The 16,422-nt window shown below is 54.0% G+C and overlaps 1 protein-coding gene across 8 annotated transcripts in view; it reads right to left on the bottom strand.

The window, feature by feature from the left end:
• NRBP2 (nuclear receptor binding protein 2) overlaps positions 1–7,726 on the bottom strand; it is a 31,043-nt gene extending 23,317 nt beyond the window's left edge. For 6 of the 8 annotated variants that reach the window (XR_012672198.1, XM_075140963.1, XM_075140962.1 and 3 more), the window contains exon 1: positions 7,412–7,726. Coding sequence is in view for 6 of the 8 variants with exons in the window: in XM_075140963.1 (XP_074997064.1) it covers positions 7,412–7,528 (117 nt within the window). In the remaining 2 variants the exon portion in view is untranslated. The remainder of the gene's footprint in view (positions 1–7,411) is intronic. The other 2 variants (XM_075140965.1, XM_075140961.1) reach the window with 2 other exon arrangements.
• Positions 7,727–16,422: the final 8,696 nt, after the last annotated feature.

Here is a 16,422-nt window from a genome sequence, read left to right on the forward strand (position 1 = left end):
AGGCAGGGGAGACCGAGGGAGGGAACACAGCAGGATGTGCAGCGGCAGAGCTCTCCCATCCCAGGGCATGAGGGGCACCCACTTCATCCAGCCCTTTCCCATGAACTCTCCCTACCCATCTCCAGAAGATCCCCTGCCTGTCAGCAACAGCGGGGAGGTCATTGTTTAATACCTGTAGACAGGAAGAGGAAGCCTCTCCCAGCAGGACCTGGAGCAGGCCTCCGAAACGCAGCCACCCGCCAGCCTGTACCCTCTGCCGGTGGGAGGGAGGGCTGGAAGTCTTTCCTTTCCCTCCATACCCACGGTTGCCCTTCCCTCTTGCCCAGCAGCTGCTGGAGCAAACACTGTGATCCCTGTTCTCTTCTGGGACAGAAGAGTATTTTTCCACTGCCCAGACAAGAGCCAGAAGAGATCCTGCGTGCTGAAGGGAAGACCAGCGTTATTTCCCGGGCAGGAGACGCACCACTGCGCACAAGCCTGGCCCGCGGACGGGGCTGCTCAGGAAACGGCCTGACGGGAAGCCGGGGCAGGGAGCTGCTTGCTTTACCCCCAGGGCACCGCGAGCCCGCGGTCAGCCAAAGCTGCGCGCTGCCCAGCCCAGGCAGCTTCGCTCCCTGGCTAAACCGCACCTCGGAAATTCACCGGCAGTACCGCCGAAACCCGGCACGCCTGGCCAGCAGCCCAGCAGCTTCGCAGCGGGCGCTGCAGAAGGCTCCGCAGAATACAGCAGGAAAGGGAGAGGATCCCTGCCACCAGCCTGCACGTGGGCACCAGGCAGGCAAGCAGAGCCCGTACGGGTTGGGGTGGGAGGTGGGAGCAGGCGGTGCCCGAGGACACACTGGGCGTGCAGAACCCCCTCCCGCTGCTGCAGGCCCCCAGTGCCCGCCAGTCCGAACGGGGGACAAATGCCCAGGGAGAGGCTTTGCAGTGCTCATCCAGAAAGCAATGGACTGCGTTGGCTGGTCATCCAAGCCCAGCTGGAAAACAACAAACAGCAACCCTTTACGAGTCAGGCAGGAGACCGGTGACCAGTGTGACTTAGCCCAGTTAACAGGAATTTGGTGTGATTTACGCTGTTGACTGCGCCAGGAGGGGGATTTGCCCTCCTGCTGCGCTGGCACAGAGCAAACGCAAGCTGAACACTAAGCTGTCAGCAGTGCAGTTTCAGTGAAAACTAACAAAAACACCTTGCTGACCAGAATCTGACTGCTCCAGGGGAATGCTGAAACACTGCCTTTCACAGGCTTACTGTCGATGTTAACTTGTCCAATGGAAGAGCCAACCAACGTGCATTTCATCATTTTTTAATCCATTTTATAACACGACCGTGGGACACCTCCCTTGTCCCAGAGGTAAAATATAAAAGCCTCTGGGACTGTGCGTGTTCTCTGGTTACATCAGAAAAAACGGAGAAAGGAGACAAGGGACACAAAAGGTGTACAAGCCTCCAAGACTCATATACAATGTCTGGCCACGGTAAACAAAAATACCTGCACGGGGAAACCAATGAAAGAGCAAAAAAAGCTTGGTTAAAAACAGGAAAGGGAACAAAACATGGAGAATACCGGTAACTGTAATACTCCCCTTTCGTGTCTAGTTTGGAGGGAGCACAGAAGGAGCAGCCTGGGAAGCGCTGAGCTGCGCGCATTCGGGACATGGCGGAGAAGCTAGAGCAGACAGGTAGTACCTTAGGAGCACACCAAGTAGCCCGGGAGCAACGAGCTGCAAATAGAAGGGCATTCTTGGGGAGAGTATGAATGGGAATAAAAGAGCACGTTACCACATGAAAAAGGACAAGTCCCTGCACTAACCTTTACCACTCGCTGACGTCACCTCCCTCCCCAGCAGTGAGAACAAGGCAGAGGATTGTTATGACCGGGTAAGATCATGAAGGATTAAAGGATCCTTGAGATGGAGAAAGTAGCACAGGGAAAGCAGACCTGACGCAAAAGGCAAAACAGTCCCTGCGCATCGCCCACACGACGTGGAGGGGTAAGGAGGAGGACACGAAATCATTAGGACACTAATGGGAAGTCTTGTTTGTTGCCAGACCCACAGAATACATGCTGAGAAGAGGACTTCACTATCTGCTTCCAGCAAAGTTTATCTATTGGTGAGTTATGTCACCTTATTTCAAAGAATTTCACCTTGCTTTCACAAATATCCTCAATTAAAACCATCTGGGTTGCCCCACCTCCTATTTGGAGCACAGAGCAAAGCCTTATGTTATTAACTTGTCTGATCAGCTGACGTCAGCAGGTTCACAAGTAAACTCATCCTGGAAAATTAAACAGCAGCAAACAAAAGCTGTAAAACCAGTAAGGGGTAGGAAAAAATAGATGGCATGAAAAGAAAGAGCTAAGTCCTTCAGCTGATCCTCTCTGCTCTGGAAAAGCACTTCACAACAGAACACATTTCAAGTCCCAGTCTCCTGGGAGGGCTGGCAACAAAGCAGCTTTTAAAAATAACTCTGGTGGCAAATATTAAATAGTTGGATGCTGTCCAAATAATCTCTCACAGAACTGGTTATCCTCACTGCAAACTGCAAACATAATTAATACCTAAAAAAACGGAACCCCCTTGCACCTCAGTGTATTCAAATGCTTAGATTATTTTTCCGTATTTTGTTTTCATTTTCTGATCTGCGGGAACCTATACCAACACTTCAAAATCTCCCCCTCTTGCAGATTTTTTTAATATCACTTTATTTTCTTTAAATTCTGCTTCAGCACTTCTTCTCTTTCTTTCTATTATTGTCTCCCTTTTTCCTTTCTTTCATCCTGCTGGTTTTAGAAGTTAAAGCTCATAGTTCAAGGGCTCTGTATCACTACACATTCAGTCATTAACCCTTTTACTAAACAAGGTGACCAAAAGGGGAGCAACGGACTATTTCAAGCGCAAATGCAACCGGCCCTGTTTTAGCCACCAGCAGCTGTGCTAGAGCTGCCAGCACCGCAAAGCGGAACCCCGTGTCAGAAGCAGCGGCAGAGTTACAAGTGGAGAAGCAACTCTAAAATTTGGTCCCATGAAACACAGCTGAGCTTTGCCACAGCAAGCACACGCTCTCATCCAAAGGGAAAGGGCCCTGAGGAATACCAAAGGCAACCCAGAGCACGATCGGCCCAGGACATTCCTGCAGGGAGCACAACGGGCAGAACCGACAGGCGGGGGCACCCAGTGATGGACGGAAGAGATGCTGGAGAGGTTGTTTAAACAATAGCCTGAACCTGGTCTATGTTACAGATTAATGCGGGGGCACCAGTGCTCGTGAACAGCAGAATCAACAAATATCTACCGGTCGTAACAGTCCCCTTTCCAAATGGATAAAGGTTTTGCAAAAGCAAAGCAACATGGATAAAACCATGTTTGATCTTAGTAACAAGGTGCTAGGGTTCATTCAAGAAACTGTATTCAGGCAAGGAAAGTTGCAAAACTTTTCACATAAGCAGTAAACCAAGTTTCTTCTTCCTTGCTACTCTTACTCCACAGGGTGGATGGAAAAAGTCAATGAAGTCATCAAACCAATGCTGAAAAAAGCATATCTTCCTAAATGGAAAAGTCTACAACAGCAACATTCCTTTGCTGCACTTTCACACTAACAGCAGGGAGAGAGACCAAAGAAGCAGAACACGGGTTGTGCTGACACTGAACGTGAAGTTACCGAAGGATTCATGTGACTATTTCTCCACATAAGTTGCAGAGATACTGTAAGTGCTTTCATTTCCTGAACGGCTCGTTGAAATCTGTGACTTCATATCCATCATGAATATATGCATCATAAATAGGCAAAGGAAGTTGTGAAGGGAAATATTTTCTTCTTTGGTGGGCATGGCCAGAGCCAGCACAGCATTAAGATCTGGCACCGGAGCCACGGCACATTTTAGCTGTTGCGTCCATACCTGAAACTGGTGTAATGATGCACAGTAGGGTCATGAGCCACCGCTCTGCATTCTCCCAGCGGAGTACGGCTACAACGGCCATGTGTAAAACCAAAGGCATAGTCCTTGCGTACATGTAATTAATACATACACATTAGCAATTTATCATAACCTGCTTCTCAGCCTATACCACTGAGCACCACGGTTTAAGCATTAAAACACTGTACGGAGCGCTTGCCTCTGCCCGCTTCAGAGCCTGGGCTCTCCACCTGCCACAGGCAGCTCTCCCACCGCTCTGGACCCATTCTCGAACAGCAAGACCTTAGATCAAGCACAGCACTGTGGATCCCACACAGGACTCGACTGTTCTGGTAAAAGCAAATTAAGGAGAATAAATAATTATAATGAATCATCAGGATAGGGAGGGAAAATCCCTATTGGTAAAAATACTTGAAGTGCTTATGGCAATCAGAATGCGTGTTAAAGAGAATGGCTGTTCATCGATGTTAGAAGATACCATATCGACAGCTTGCAGACAGCAAACGGTGTTTTTTCTTCCTGGTACGTAACTAAGCATCTACGGATTTGCAACAACCTAGTCTCTTACACAAAACTTCCTTCACTTACATTTGCAATTTAGGCAGGGCTACCACTTCCCTGTTCAAGTTCATGTGCATTTTGTCACAGCAGCTTTACAGATCCTGGACCCTGAAACCGGCTTTTGCTAAACAGGCCACTCTCCTTCAGGTCCGTCACCTGAACGCTCGCTTCCCCGGGGGTACGCAACCCTGCCGCGGCACAGCAACACGGACCCGGCAGGCCTCTTGTATTGCCAAAGATGCGACTGCAGCACTGCAACTCATCGCTGTGATGTGCGACGTATCACAAACCACTGAGACTCATGAGCCTTCCTGCCACTGCCTGCTGTCCTGCGACACTCAGGAAAGGCCAACCCACCCTTCCCAGCTCTCCAGCAAGAAAAACTCCCTGCAGATGGATAGCACGGCACAACGACCAATTACCACAACGTCTCCGTGGAAATGTCACTGACGGGGCTGCGCTCTGCATTTGTTTCCACTTCGCCCACAAGCTGCACAAACCTCCGGGGGCCAGTTCCAGCCACTGGTACACCACTCCAGAAAGCTCCCTTGTCGAAATTAAATGTTAAAATACGAGTTATTAAATGTCACCATTAGGTCAAAATAGACAGAGATTGCTCAAATGAGAGATGACCTCCATGTCATTTCTTTGCGAAGGACAACTAGGCGTTTCAGGCTGTTTTGGTGGGTCACGGACTAAGACGCATCATCCAAGAACCATGTGAAAAAACATAATGCAACTACAGGTCAGATGCGATTAAATTACAGGGCCTTATCCAGTACCTACACCACATGTTTCCACCCTGGTGCTTGTTTCCAACATACAGTGGAGGTAATTTTAAGTCTGTAAATCTAATTACAGCAGCATCAGGGTATTCTCAGCTAAAAAACTAGTTTCTGCACAGCTTTCCTCACCTCTTCCGCTGTCCCGCAGAGCCACCCTGGCAGACAGACCACGGGAGAGACAGGGTCTGTCTGTCAGCTGTGCCTGTACCATTACCCCACGCCTCATCTGCGTCCAAAAAAGATAAATGAAACAACACAAGACAAAGATACAGCCGGCTCCAACACCTCGGATGTGCCACAGGGGTGGGATCTGATACTCTGGGAGCACCAAGAACAAGCAGGGGAAGGAGCCATGGGATTTTGAACGTGGTGTCCTGGCACTCACCACGTGGCATGCATGTGGGACAAGGCTCAGACAGCAGCCACGCGGCAGGTACACCCTGATGCAAGGCCCTGATGTAGAGAAGATGTGGGCAGAGGTGGTAAGGTAGTAGGAACGGAGATGGAAGGGTGATGTGTGGGTGTGGAAGCACAGAAAGCACAGAGGGACATAAGAAGGGCAGGTGCCGATGGCACTGACATTAGTAGGTTATCAAGACCTCAGCAAAGCCCAGACTGGGAAAACATCCTAAAACATGGACAGCCTGCAGCCAGACTAGAGCAGCTGATGGTGGGAAAATAAAGACAGGATTGGCCTTGGATGGGCCTTTGATGCCTGTCTCTCAGTGCTGTCCCAGCCCTGCCTGGGGTCAGGATTCACCCACTGACTTTGGTCCTGTTCCTGGGTGCCCTGACAGAGGCAGGGAGACTCAGGCTCCCCTTTCAGTGGAGATGGTCGTTACACTAATATGGGGGACACATCTGGAAGAGAGAAGGCAGTGAGTGATGATGGGAGCACTGCAAAACCCTGGTGGACATGCTGCAGGAGGGCTGTGCTGAGCCCTTGGGCTGGGAAGATAAGCTGAAACAGTCTAAACCCCTTGTCTGGAGAGGAGGAACCAGGTTCTCCAGCCCTGGAGGCAGTAGTGCAGGGGCCAGCACCCGTCACCACCATGCCCCACAATTTACCCGTCAAGTCCTCATTCCCACAGGAGCTGCTCTGCCAGTGATCCATGGTTACCGACCTGCCACCCGCACCGCTGCCACCAGGCACAGCTCAAAGACCGAGCCCAGAAAAAGCCTCCAGGACCAGGCTCAGCGCTGGCTCCAACAGCATCCGGTCTCCTTCTGACAGGGCCCACGAGTGGGCTGCGAGCGGGCGGCCCAGCACGGCTGGTCCCTCGGGTATCGGTGCCCTCTGCTGCAGGCTGCAGGCCTGGGACTCCCCTGCTCCCTCGGGGTACGGCCCAACTCCCTGCATCGGGACACCCCGCACCGGGGCACGGCGAGCCCGGCTCCCTGCACCGGGACACCCCGCACCGGGGCACAGCGAGCCCGGCTCCCCACACCGGGACACATCGAGCCCGGCTCCCTGCACCGGGACACCCCGCACCGGGACACCCTGCACCGGGACACGGCGAGCCCGGCTCCCTGCACCGGGACACCCCGCACCGGGACACATCGAGCCCGGCTCCCTGCACCGGGACACCCCGCACCGGGACACCCCGCACCGGGACACGGCGAGGCCGGCTCCCCGCACTGGGACATCCCGCACCAGGGCACGGCGAGCCCGGCTCCCTGCACCGGGACACCCCGCACCGGGACACCCCGCACCGGGACACGGCGAGGCCGGCTCCCCGCACTGGGACATCCCGCACCAGGGCACGGCAAGCCCGGCTCCCCGCACCGGGGCACCCCGCACCGGGACATCCCGCACCGGGACATCCCGCACCGGGACAGGCAAGCCCGGCTCCCTGCACCGGGGCACCCCGCGCCTCCGGCGCAGCTCTTCGCATCGGCCTCCGGCCATCGCCCTTGCCCTGGCCACCTGCGGGAGCCGACCGGGTCTCGGGAGGGCGCCCGGGTGATGCGGCCGCCGCGGTCCTGGCCCCGGCCGGCGGGACACGGTCTGCCGGCGCCGCCTGGCCCCGAGCAGGCTCCCGCGGGGCGGCCGCGGGCGAGGGGCAGCGCTCGGTGCCCCGCACAGCCCGGGGCTCCGCAGGGCCCGGCCGCGGCGGCGGCATCCGTCCCGCAGCGCCCCGCGCCCACCTGCTCGCGGCGCTTCTGCCAGCGCCCGCAGGGGCTCTCCTCCAGGATCTCGCTCTCCTCCTCGCTCTCCTCCTCCTTCTCCTGCGCCAGCCGCGCGTCCGGCTCCGGCACCGCCATCCCCGCGCCGAGCCGCCAAGCCGAGCCGAGCCGAGCCGAGTGGCGCCGAGCCCAGTGGCGCCGAGCCGCTCCGAGCCGCTCCGAGCCGAGCCGAGCCGTGCCGCGCCGAGCCGAGCCGCGCCGCGCCGAGCCGCGCCGAGCGGAGCGGAGCCGCGCCGCGCCGAGCGGAGCCGCGGGCTGACAGCGCCGCGCGGGGCCCGCCCGGGCTCAGCCCACCCCGCTCCGGACGTGCGGCCGCGCACGGCCCGCCCCGCCGGGAGGGGCCCCGCGCACCCCCGGCCCGGGGATGCGCCGCCGGGACACCGCGCCCCGCCCCGCGGCCGCCGCGCTGCTCCCGGCCGCCCCGCCCCGCCGTCGGGGCCGGCCGGCGCCCCCGCAGCCCCGCTTCCTGCAGGACCCGGCGCCGCCACCCCGCACCTGCAGGCTGCTCCCCGCACGTACCCCTGCCCGGGGAGGCTCGGAGCCCCGTCTCCCAGGCCTGACCCATCCGTCTCAGTGGCTGTCCCATCCCGGCCACCCGCCGGCTGGCCCTGTCTTTGCCCCAGCCTCCGTCCAGGCATCTGCCACCTTTCCAGTCCTCTCTCGGCGGGGCCTCCATGTTCCCCCGGTCTTCGCAGCAGCCCTTGCCTTTAGTCCCGTAGTGCCTCAACGCTGCCGCCTCGCCATCTTCCCTGAACAGCCGCTGCTCCATGCGGGGTGCCGGGGGCTGCACCCCAGGCGGGAGCAGCAAGCTGGGCTCCCATGCCCGCCCAGGCACTGTTCACCCAGAAACCGCTTCATGAGCTCCGAGCAAGAAGCCTTACAGATGTTTTCACTCCTCTGGAAAGTTTCCGGCTCCTCGTTTTTCTTCTCTTTCTGGACGTCTTTGGTTTCTTTTAGCGCGTTCATTATTTGTTTGACCCTGCTTCTGTGTAAGCACTGGTGCCTGCTTGCTGTTTTGGGAGACATTCTCTCGCCTCCAGACCGTTACTGCTTTTAGCCGGTGTGGTTAACCAAGAGGGACCACGGTGAGGGTGGCTATTGGACGAGGAGGCACTGATGGTGCACACCAGATATTGTACACAAAATCCTGTTCCCTGAAATACAGTATAAATGAGCAGGAGGCATGTCCTTGTAGGGGCCACCACCAGGTCCTGCCTGGCTGCTGACTGGGCTGCTCTGACAGTGGCACCAGGGTAACTGGTGCCATCAGCTACAGCCCTGTGCCACTGCCCTGGGCACTCTGACAGGGCTTGAGCTGCTGCTGCCAGCTCCCAGTGGCATACCCTCGCCTGAGCCCACCTGGGTAAATCCCTGCTGGAAGGCTGTTGGCTGTCAGTGTGAGCCCCGTGCTGACCCTGGCAGACCCTGTCACCACCTCCTGGACTGCGAAAGCACGTCCCGGGCCACAGCCACTTCCAGGCACACACACCCTTTACACCACCCTACTACCAGTCTGTAAGCCAGGTGCCACAAGCTCCCATGGTAGCCTTGTCCTGTGCCTACTGGCCAGGACTTGTAGGAAAGTAAACCACTGGTTCTTATCAGAGTGGAAGGCAAAAGTTCAGCTGGGAATAGGTACAAGGACAAAGAATAAAAAGGTTGGAACCAAACATAAAATACACAGCACACCCCAGGCGCCTTTCCTATCTGCCTATGTCTCCACAAGCCCCCGTGGCACTCCTGTGACAGCCTCCCATCTTCTGTGGACTCTGGTTCCCTGTTGCTGTGCCAGCTCTGCCAATTGTCGGCCAGTTTAGCTGTACCTGATGGGGAGATAGCCTGTACTGGGGGTGACCCGTCAGTTTTAAGAGACATCCTCTGCAAATAAAAGCTCTGCCCAAACAAGGAAGATAGGCCAAATGTACACCAGAGATTTTGACAAATAACTGGCCAAAAGGTAAAAAGCAGTGCTCAAAAACACTGAAGGCAAGAACCTGAGCAGAAGACACATAGAGCCCAAGGATGATGAGGGTGACTAGAGAGACAGGACTACAGTGAAAAAGCAAAGTTCCTTCTCTACTGTAGCATTTACTCTGTAGGAAGCCTTTCTTTACAGGACAGTCAGAGGAATTGTCTCAAAATGAGGTGACAAAAGAACAGATTATATAACAAATCAATAATATGAATGGTGACAAATTGCCAGGCTGAGATATTTGCCCAAGAGGTTTGGAGGAATGCAAATGTTAAATGGCCAGAGAATCTACTGTGGCACCTAAGGCAGGCTCAGTACCAGGCGCTGCTTTTCAACACGTTCATAAACAATCCAGAAAATGGATGAACAATGAGTTCGCAGAGTTTGCTGATGACACCAGCTATTCAGGACAGTCAGCTCTAAAGCTGGCTGTGAAGAGCTGCGGAGACTTTTGTGACAGAGGAAGGGGTAACAGAAGTGTGGACAAGCTTTCACATGAAACTAACTGCTCAGCTTGGGGAGCAACAGCTGAGCCGGGGATACACAGACTAAGAGCATCATGAACGGCATGGAGAGAGCACGTAGGAATGGTTATTCACCATTTCACACAAAACAGTAGTTGGGATGCGTGAGGAAAAGGCTAAGCAAGAGCTGTAAAACACATGAAAGAGTAATTTTTTACTGAGTGTTTCTTGGGGTAAAATGTTCATGGGTGACATATTGTGGAATTCACTGTCACAGGGTGTTTACAGCAGCCAAAGTAGAAAAGGATTTTAAAAGCCATTAGGCAAATTTGTAGGAGAAAAATTGATTAAGGGCTATTAAACACAGAGACGCAGATGTAGCCCCTGGCTCAAGAGGGCTCTAAGCTGCGGATTGTCAGAAGCCGTGAATCTGCAACAGATGATGCAACAGAGCTTGGTCCCTGCTCTGGTTCCTGTGCTCTTCCTCTTGGGATCCACTATTAGCAACTTGCAAAAATAGGATGCGGGGATATTCAGGGCTTATGTTTGACCCAGAGGAGTTACTCTCACACTGTCTGCTGCTCCATGCTTTCTGGGGAGGAAACACTTTTGGTCTTCAGATGTTCTTTGTGGACCTCTGCTGTTTTCATTTCACATGTGCTGGACATGTCCTTAGCTGGATGTTGCTGTGTCCCTGGACTGGCCACACTCTGTGCATAGGCAGCTCATACACAAATCTTTAAGGTCCTTTGAGGTATGTAAATTGCATCCAGCAGCATGAATTGGCTAGGTCCTAGGTCTCTGTGTTCAAACTCAGTCCTTTGAGTGCAGTGTTCTCAGCGTGTGATACCCTTGACTTCTTTAGACACATTACAGGAATGACAGGAGGCAGAGGTGATGCTGGATCAGTGGATGTTCCCACAGCAGTGATCGTCCTCTGTATCATCACTCCCTGCCCTCTCACCCCATCTGGACAATGCCCCTATATCCCACTACCTCTTTCCTCACCCCCTCATCCTCAATGCCTCATCCACATAGAATCACAGAATCATTTAGGTTGGAAAAGACCTTTAAGATCATCGAGTCCAACCGTAAACCTAACACTGCCAAGCCCACCACTAAACCATGTCCCTAAGCACCACGTCTACACGCCTTTTAAACACCTCCAGGGATGGTGACTCAACCACTTCCCTGGGCAGCCTGTTCCAAGGCTTGACAATCCATTCGGTGAAGAAATTTTTCCTAATATCCAATCTAAACCTCCCCTGGCGCAACTTGAGGCCGTTTCCTCTTGTCCTATCAGAGTAAACTTCTTTATCTTCCTTCTATGACTTCCTTTTTCTTTACTGGATAATACGTAGTAGAGCATATTTGTCTTGCCTGTTCATTTTCGGGCATAAGTCATATGGTCTTTCATTTGCTGGTTGTCCTGACTGTCACATAACCAGCAAGCAGGAGAAACCTGGTCCGTCCTGGTGGTCTCCACGTTTTTGTACTGACCGTGACCTCCTGAAACAGCTATCTGCCCTCGGCTGTGCTCCAGGGTTCAAGCTGTTAGCCGTTTAGCTGTGAAGTCCAACACTCACCAGTGGGTAGGGCAGTGCAGACACCCTCCCTTGCGCTCGGGCCCCTTCCCCGAGGTAGCTGTCCTGGGGAGATTCAACACGACAGGCTGGTGCACCTCCCAGCCTGCCTGTGCCCAGGAAACAGTAGGCTTGTGCCCACAATTCATCTTTCTGCAGAGCTCCGCTGTCCCGCTCAGGCTCAGACAAGCAGGCTGTGGTAAAGCAGGGGCCCAGACCTGGGTTTCTGCTGCCGAACACTGCCCATGGGATGCTATTGAAGTGTAACGCAGAGGCCCTCATCTCCACCAGAACAGTCAGGGCTCTGGTCCGTGCGTGCATTTGGAGCCCAGGTCTCTGCCTGCCTGGAGCCAGGTGCTCTGCAGCATAACCCTGCCCTTCTCCTGCCCTAAGAGCTGGCTGCCATTTCCTTCACCAGCCCCTAAAAGGCAGTTTCCATTGGGGATCCCCTGGTGTATGGCATGCTGCAGAGACCTTTTGTCACAGTCTTTGTCCTGTCCATCTGCCAGGCCTCTCTTAGGTTGGTCCTCTGCTTTGTCTCACCTCACCCTACCACCAGTTTGCAGTCACGGACGCTGGGGAAGGTCTGCATGCATCCTGCAGCACAGTGCCACGGAGGGAGTGCTGCTGGCAGTACAGCTCACGTGGCTTGCTGCTGCCTTTAACCCCTCTTTCCTTGAACTCCTCTTTGGTTGTCCTGAGCAAAGGAACACCTCTGGAGTGCCTCCATTTGGGCTGGGGCTCTTGGCTAAGGAGGTTAGGGATCTCAGGCAGTGAGATAACGGGTCTAAAGGTACAGGCTTCGGTTTCCATTCAGGATTCCTGCATGCGGGAGGTGAGGCAGGAAGGATTTGCTGCTCGGGGTGAGTTTTCCTTTTACACTGTCTGGAAAGGCCAACGGACTGGTTCTGCTTAACAGTTCCCCGGCAAGGGGGCACTTGGAGATGTGGAACTGGGGCTCCTTTCCAGTCTGATTCGGTTTCACCAGGTGACCTGGGCACCGCTGCCTCAAGGACTGTGGCTTGAACTGCACTGCTGTGCTCTTAGCCATGGTATGACTGGAAGAGTGCAGAGGATCTGAAAGCTGCTTTACAGGATGGCAGTCCTGAGGGGTTTGTCTTGCATCAACGTGCAGCTAGCCAGGAGCTCCTTGTTTTATTTAATGTGGGTCCCAGGTATGTATCATTGTGAGTGTGCTCCGACTTTAAATTGCCGGAGCCTGAGGGGATTTTTGAACCCCTGTCAGGGTTAGTTTGCTTTTATTCCTTTCCAGAATGCTCTGCAGGATCTGGGTTTTGCGGGAAAGCCCAGGTGACGCCGTGCAGCTGGGACCATCCCTCCCTGCAGGAGCAGGGCACCCACATTGTGCTGCCCAGCAAGCCGGCTCCAGGGCCAGGGGAGCGCGGGCTCCTGCAGGGCGCTGGTGTTTATGGTACCAAGGTCTGGGCTGAAGCTCCCTGTCTGCCTTCCTCCCCTCCCTGCTGGGAGGCCCCTCTTGGCTTGCTGTCTATTTTTATCCGCATTTGATGGATAGGGCTAGGATGTAATGACATCACATGTTTTTGCACAACTTGCACTTTGTTACGGTTTAAGGTTCAGTCTAGGTGCCAGACTGACTCTGTGAAGCCGACAAACATCTTCCCTGCTGCTTTGTCTTCTTTCAGCACATTTGTTAGTGGTTTCTGCAGGGCAAACATGTGGCCAGCACATAGCTTCTCAGGAATCTATTTGTGTTTACTGAGTTAATACATCAGGCTCTAACCTGAGGTCAGGCCAGAGAGCTTGGTGAGGGGCTGCAGACTTTTATACTGTCTAAGCCCTGCTCATTCCAGCTCTGCCTGTGTTCCCACTGGCAGCTCCCACACAGTGCAGGAAGCACATACCCAGCTCTTCCATAAGTGCTTCCATAAGTGGAAAGAAAGCCAGCGTGTGTAACAGTGCACCGCATAAACAGCGGTGAAGCTGACCACAGAAACAGACGCAGTGTGTGGGTATGTGCTGGGGTGAGGGCATTTGCTGTAACTGGTCACAGCTCAATGCTAAAAATGGGATAGTTTGAATCCTCTTGGGAAGGCCCATCCATCTGTGAGGGAGCAGGGCGATGCAGGGGACAGCAGCCAGGCTGATGGGCAGGGCAAAGCAGAGGGAGAGGCTGCTTGCAGTGGATGGGGCAGTGGCTGTGTGACCATCTGCAGATGTCACAGACGTGACATGGGCTGCAGGACAGGCTTTGGGTGATGGAGGAGCTGGACCTGGTGGTCAGAGGCAGAGGGGCATCGCCGGGAGGGAGGAAGGCATCCCTGTCTGACCAGAGGGGTGGAGGGAGGGAGCCCGGAGCTGTGGCACGGAGGGGCCAGGGTCGAGGGCAAGGATGACAGAGGGAGGTGGGGGTCAAAGCCCTGGGAGCACCATCAGTAATTGCCCTGCAAGAGCCAGCTGTCAGAGCGGGCTAGGCTGCTGCTCTGGCTGGTACTCCCACCAGAGAACGCTGATTTTACTTTGGTCGTTGCTTGTAGATGGTCATGCACAGAGGGTGCCTGGTTTATGTCAGACCTCATTGCCTGCTCTCCCTTTCTTGGCAGGCTCCTTCAGGCAGCTGGAAGGGGTCGGTGCTGCTCTGCAGCCTTGGCAGGGGATTTGATCAGAGTTTCCTGACTCCTGGCCTCTTTTGCAAAGAGGGGAGCCTGGCTGCAGGTAGTGCTCTTGGCGGAGGACAGCGTGTTCAGCGCAGCAGCACACCCTGTGCTGTGCGCGGCTGAGGTGGCCCCTGACCCCAGTGTTTCCATGTCCCAGCCTCCTGTGTTCGGCTGCCAGGGTATTTCCTGCTCTTCAGCCTGTGGTTTCCTTTTGTAAATCTCAGCAGGTTCCTTTAGGTTCCTTCCCGCTTTGCCTCCCTCTGCAGCCCCGCTGCTCCCCAGGACCTCCTGAAGGAGCCCCTTGTCCCTGGGCAGAGCTGGCCAGCTCTCAGGTGCTGGCCCTGCAGGACGCGGGTGGATGCAGGCGAGCAGGGACAGGCGGTTTCCATGGCTGCGCAGCGGTGAGATGTGCAGGCAATGTGAACAGTGCAATGAAATGCTTCAGCTGCTGGGGCCCTGCAGCCAGCTTGAACCTCTCCCCACCCTGCCCACATACAGCCCTGCAGCCGGTGTGGGGTGAGGAGAAAGGGTGCCTGCTGCTGTCTGGGTGGCTCCAGCCCAGAGGGCTCTGAGGTAAGTAACCCTACCTTTGCTGTTATAGCAGTAAGCAGTTAAGTATAGCTTGGGCTATCACATCATAGCTGAGGAGTTCCCTGTTCCAACAGCCTTTAAACACTTTTTTGACCTTTTATTAAGAAAAAGAAGTAGAACAGTTAAGTGGAAAATTAAGCAAGGCTTTCATCATAACAATATCTTTTGTTCCTTTTTCTCTTTAGGTTAAAAACTTGCATTAGGAGAAACTTACAGACTTTCAGCTGAGCATAAAGATGATGTTAGCTGTCATCTTTGGGGTGTGGGGGAAAAAGTTAGTGGAGACACCGTGGAGGTATGTTGCTAAAATCCCCTCTTTGTTCTGTTAAGACAAAACCAAGACAATTGCACACAACAGCAGATCATAGCTGTAGTGAGGACAAAGAAGTAACTTCTGTCTCCTGCAGCAGCCTTGCTGCTGTATAGATGTAGACAATCCCATGTCCTGTCTGCCACTAGGAGACTGAATTGTGCTGAAAGGGGAATTATAAGTGAGAATATGGGCTCTAAGAGCCAAATTAAATTAATATTAAAATAATAAGAGCCAAATTAATATTTTTATCAATGACTTTGTCATAAAATACCAGGTGCGGGTCAGTGAGCTTAGCTAACAGGTGAGGTAGTGAAATGGTAGAGCAAAGGGCTGGAGTAGCATTCAGGGGCAATGGGTGACATTGAAGGCTGAACTAACAGTCATGGGAAGAAACTGCATGGTACAAAATGCAAAGTCATGCCCTAGAGTCACTGAACAAACATTTATGCCATAAATTAGGCTCCCAGTTTGGAAGTAATTAAAGAGGAAAAGGCCTGCATGTGTTCAGCAGCCTCAGGATGAATGTAGGCTGCCAGGTAATGCAGCCACAAAGACCTGGTACATTCTTAACTCTATTGGGATGTATTTCCAGAAGAGGCAGATAGTGCCAGTGCTGTTCTACAGAGCATTATTTACAGACCATGCACCAGCCATGCTAAAAAACATGAATTCATTGTAGAAAAGGTGCAGAGAAGAGCAATGGAGATGGCTGAGGGAATGCAGAGAGGAGATGAAAGAAGCCCAGCTTGGTAGCTCGTCAAAACAGATGTTGAGGGCAGATAAGATTGCCCGGGGTAGCTTTATCAGTGAAAAACACTGGAGCAGGAGGAGATCTGCTTAAACTGATGGATGGGTTTTGCATAAGAGGAAATTGGTCTGAGCTGCCTGAAAACTAGGAGGACGTTTCTAGCTGCTGGAGGTGGCAGACTGGAATGAGGTCCCAGACCAGAGGTATAGGGAGCCTGCCCATTTTGCAGAAAGATTTCTATGGGAAGCTGCTGCCCAGAAGGGAGCAGGCATGCTGACCCAGGAGAGCCCTGCCAACCACATTTGCTTTGTTCAGGTGGGCTGATGTGCTCCAGCTGGGGTCATGGACCTGGCTGGCTCTGTGTCCCACAGTTTAGGGCACTGTCGTGGAGGTCTATGGCCCCCATGGGTGGGGAACACCATCACTCAGCAGGGAAAGCTGCTGTGCTGCAGGCACTCTACCTGCTTCCCCACTCATGGCTGTGGCTTCGCCTGGCCTGCGGGTACAGCGATGGGTTTGCTGGTTTCCTGTTCCTTTTCCAGCAGGTCAGGTCCCGGGGCTTTTGCTCTCAATCCCAGCCTTCTCCCATGAAACTGAGACGTTACCCAGCGCATCCACTGTGGTGCGATGTTCCCGCAGGGACTGGGCAGCAGACACTCGGACTG

The sequence above is a fragment of the Calonectris borealis genome, chromosome 2 (assembly GCF_964195595.1).
Source record: "Calonectris borealis chromosome 2, bCalBor7.hap1.2, whole genome shotgun sequence".
Lineage (NCBI taxonomy): Eukaryota > Metazoa > Chordata > Aves > Procellariiformes > Procellariidae > Calonectris > Calonectris borealis.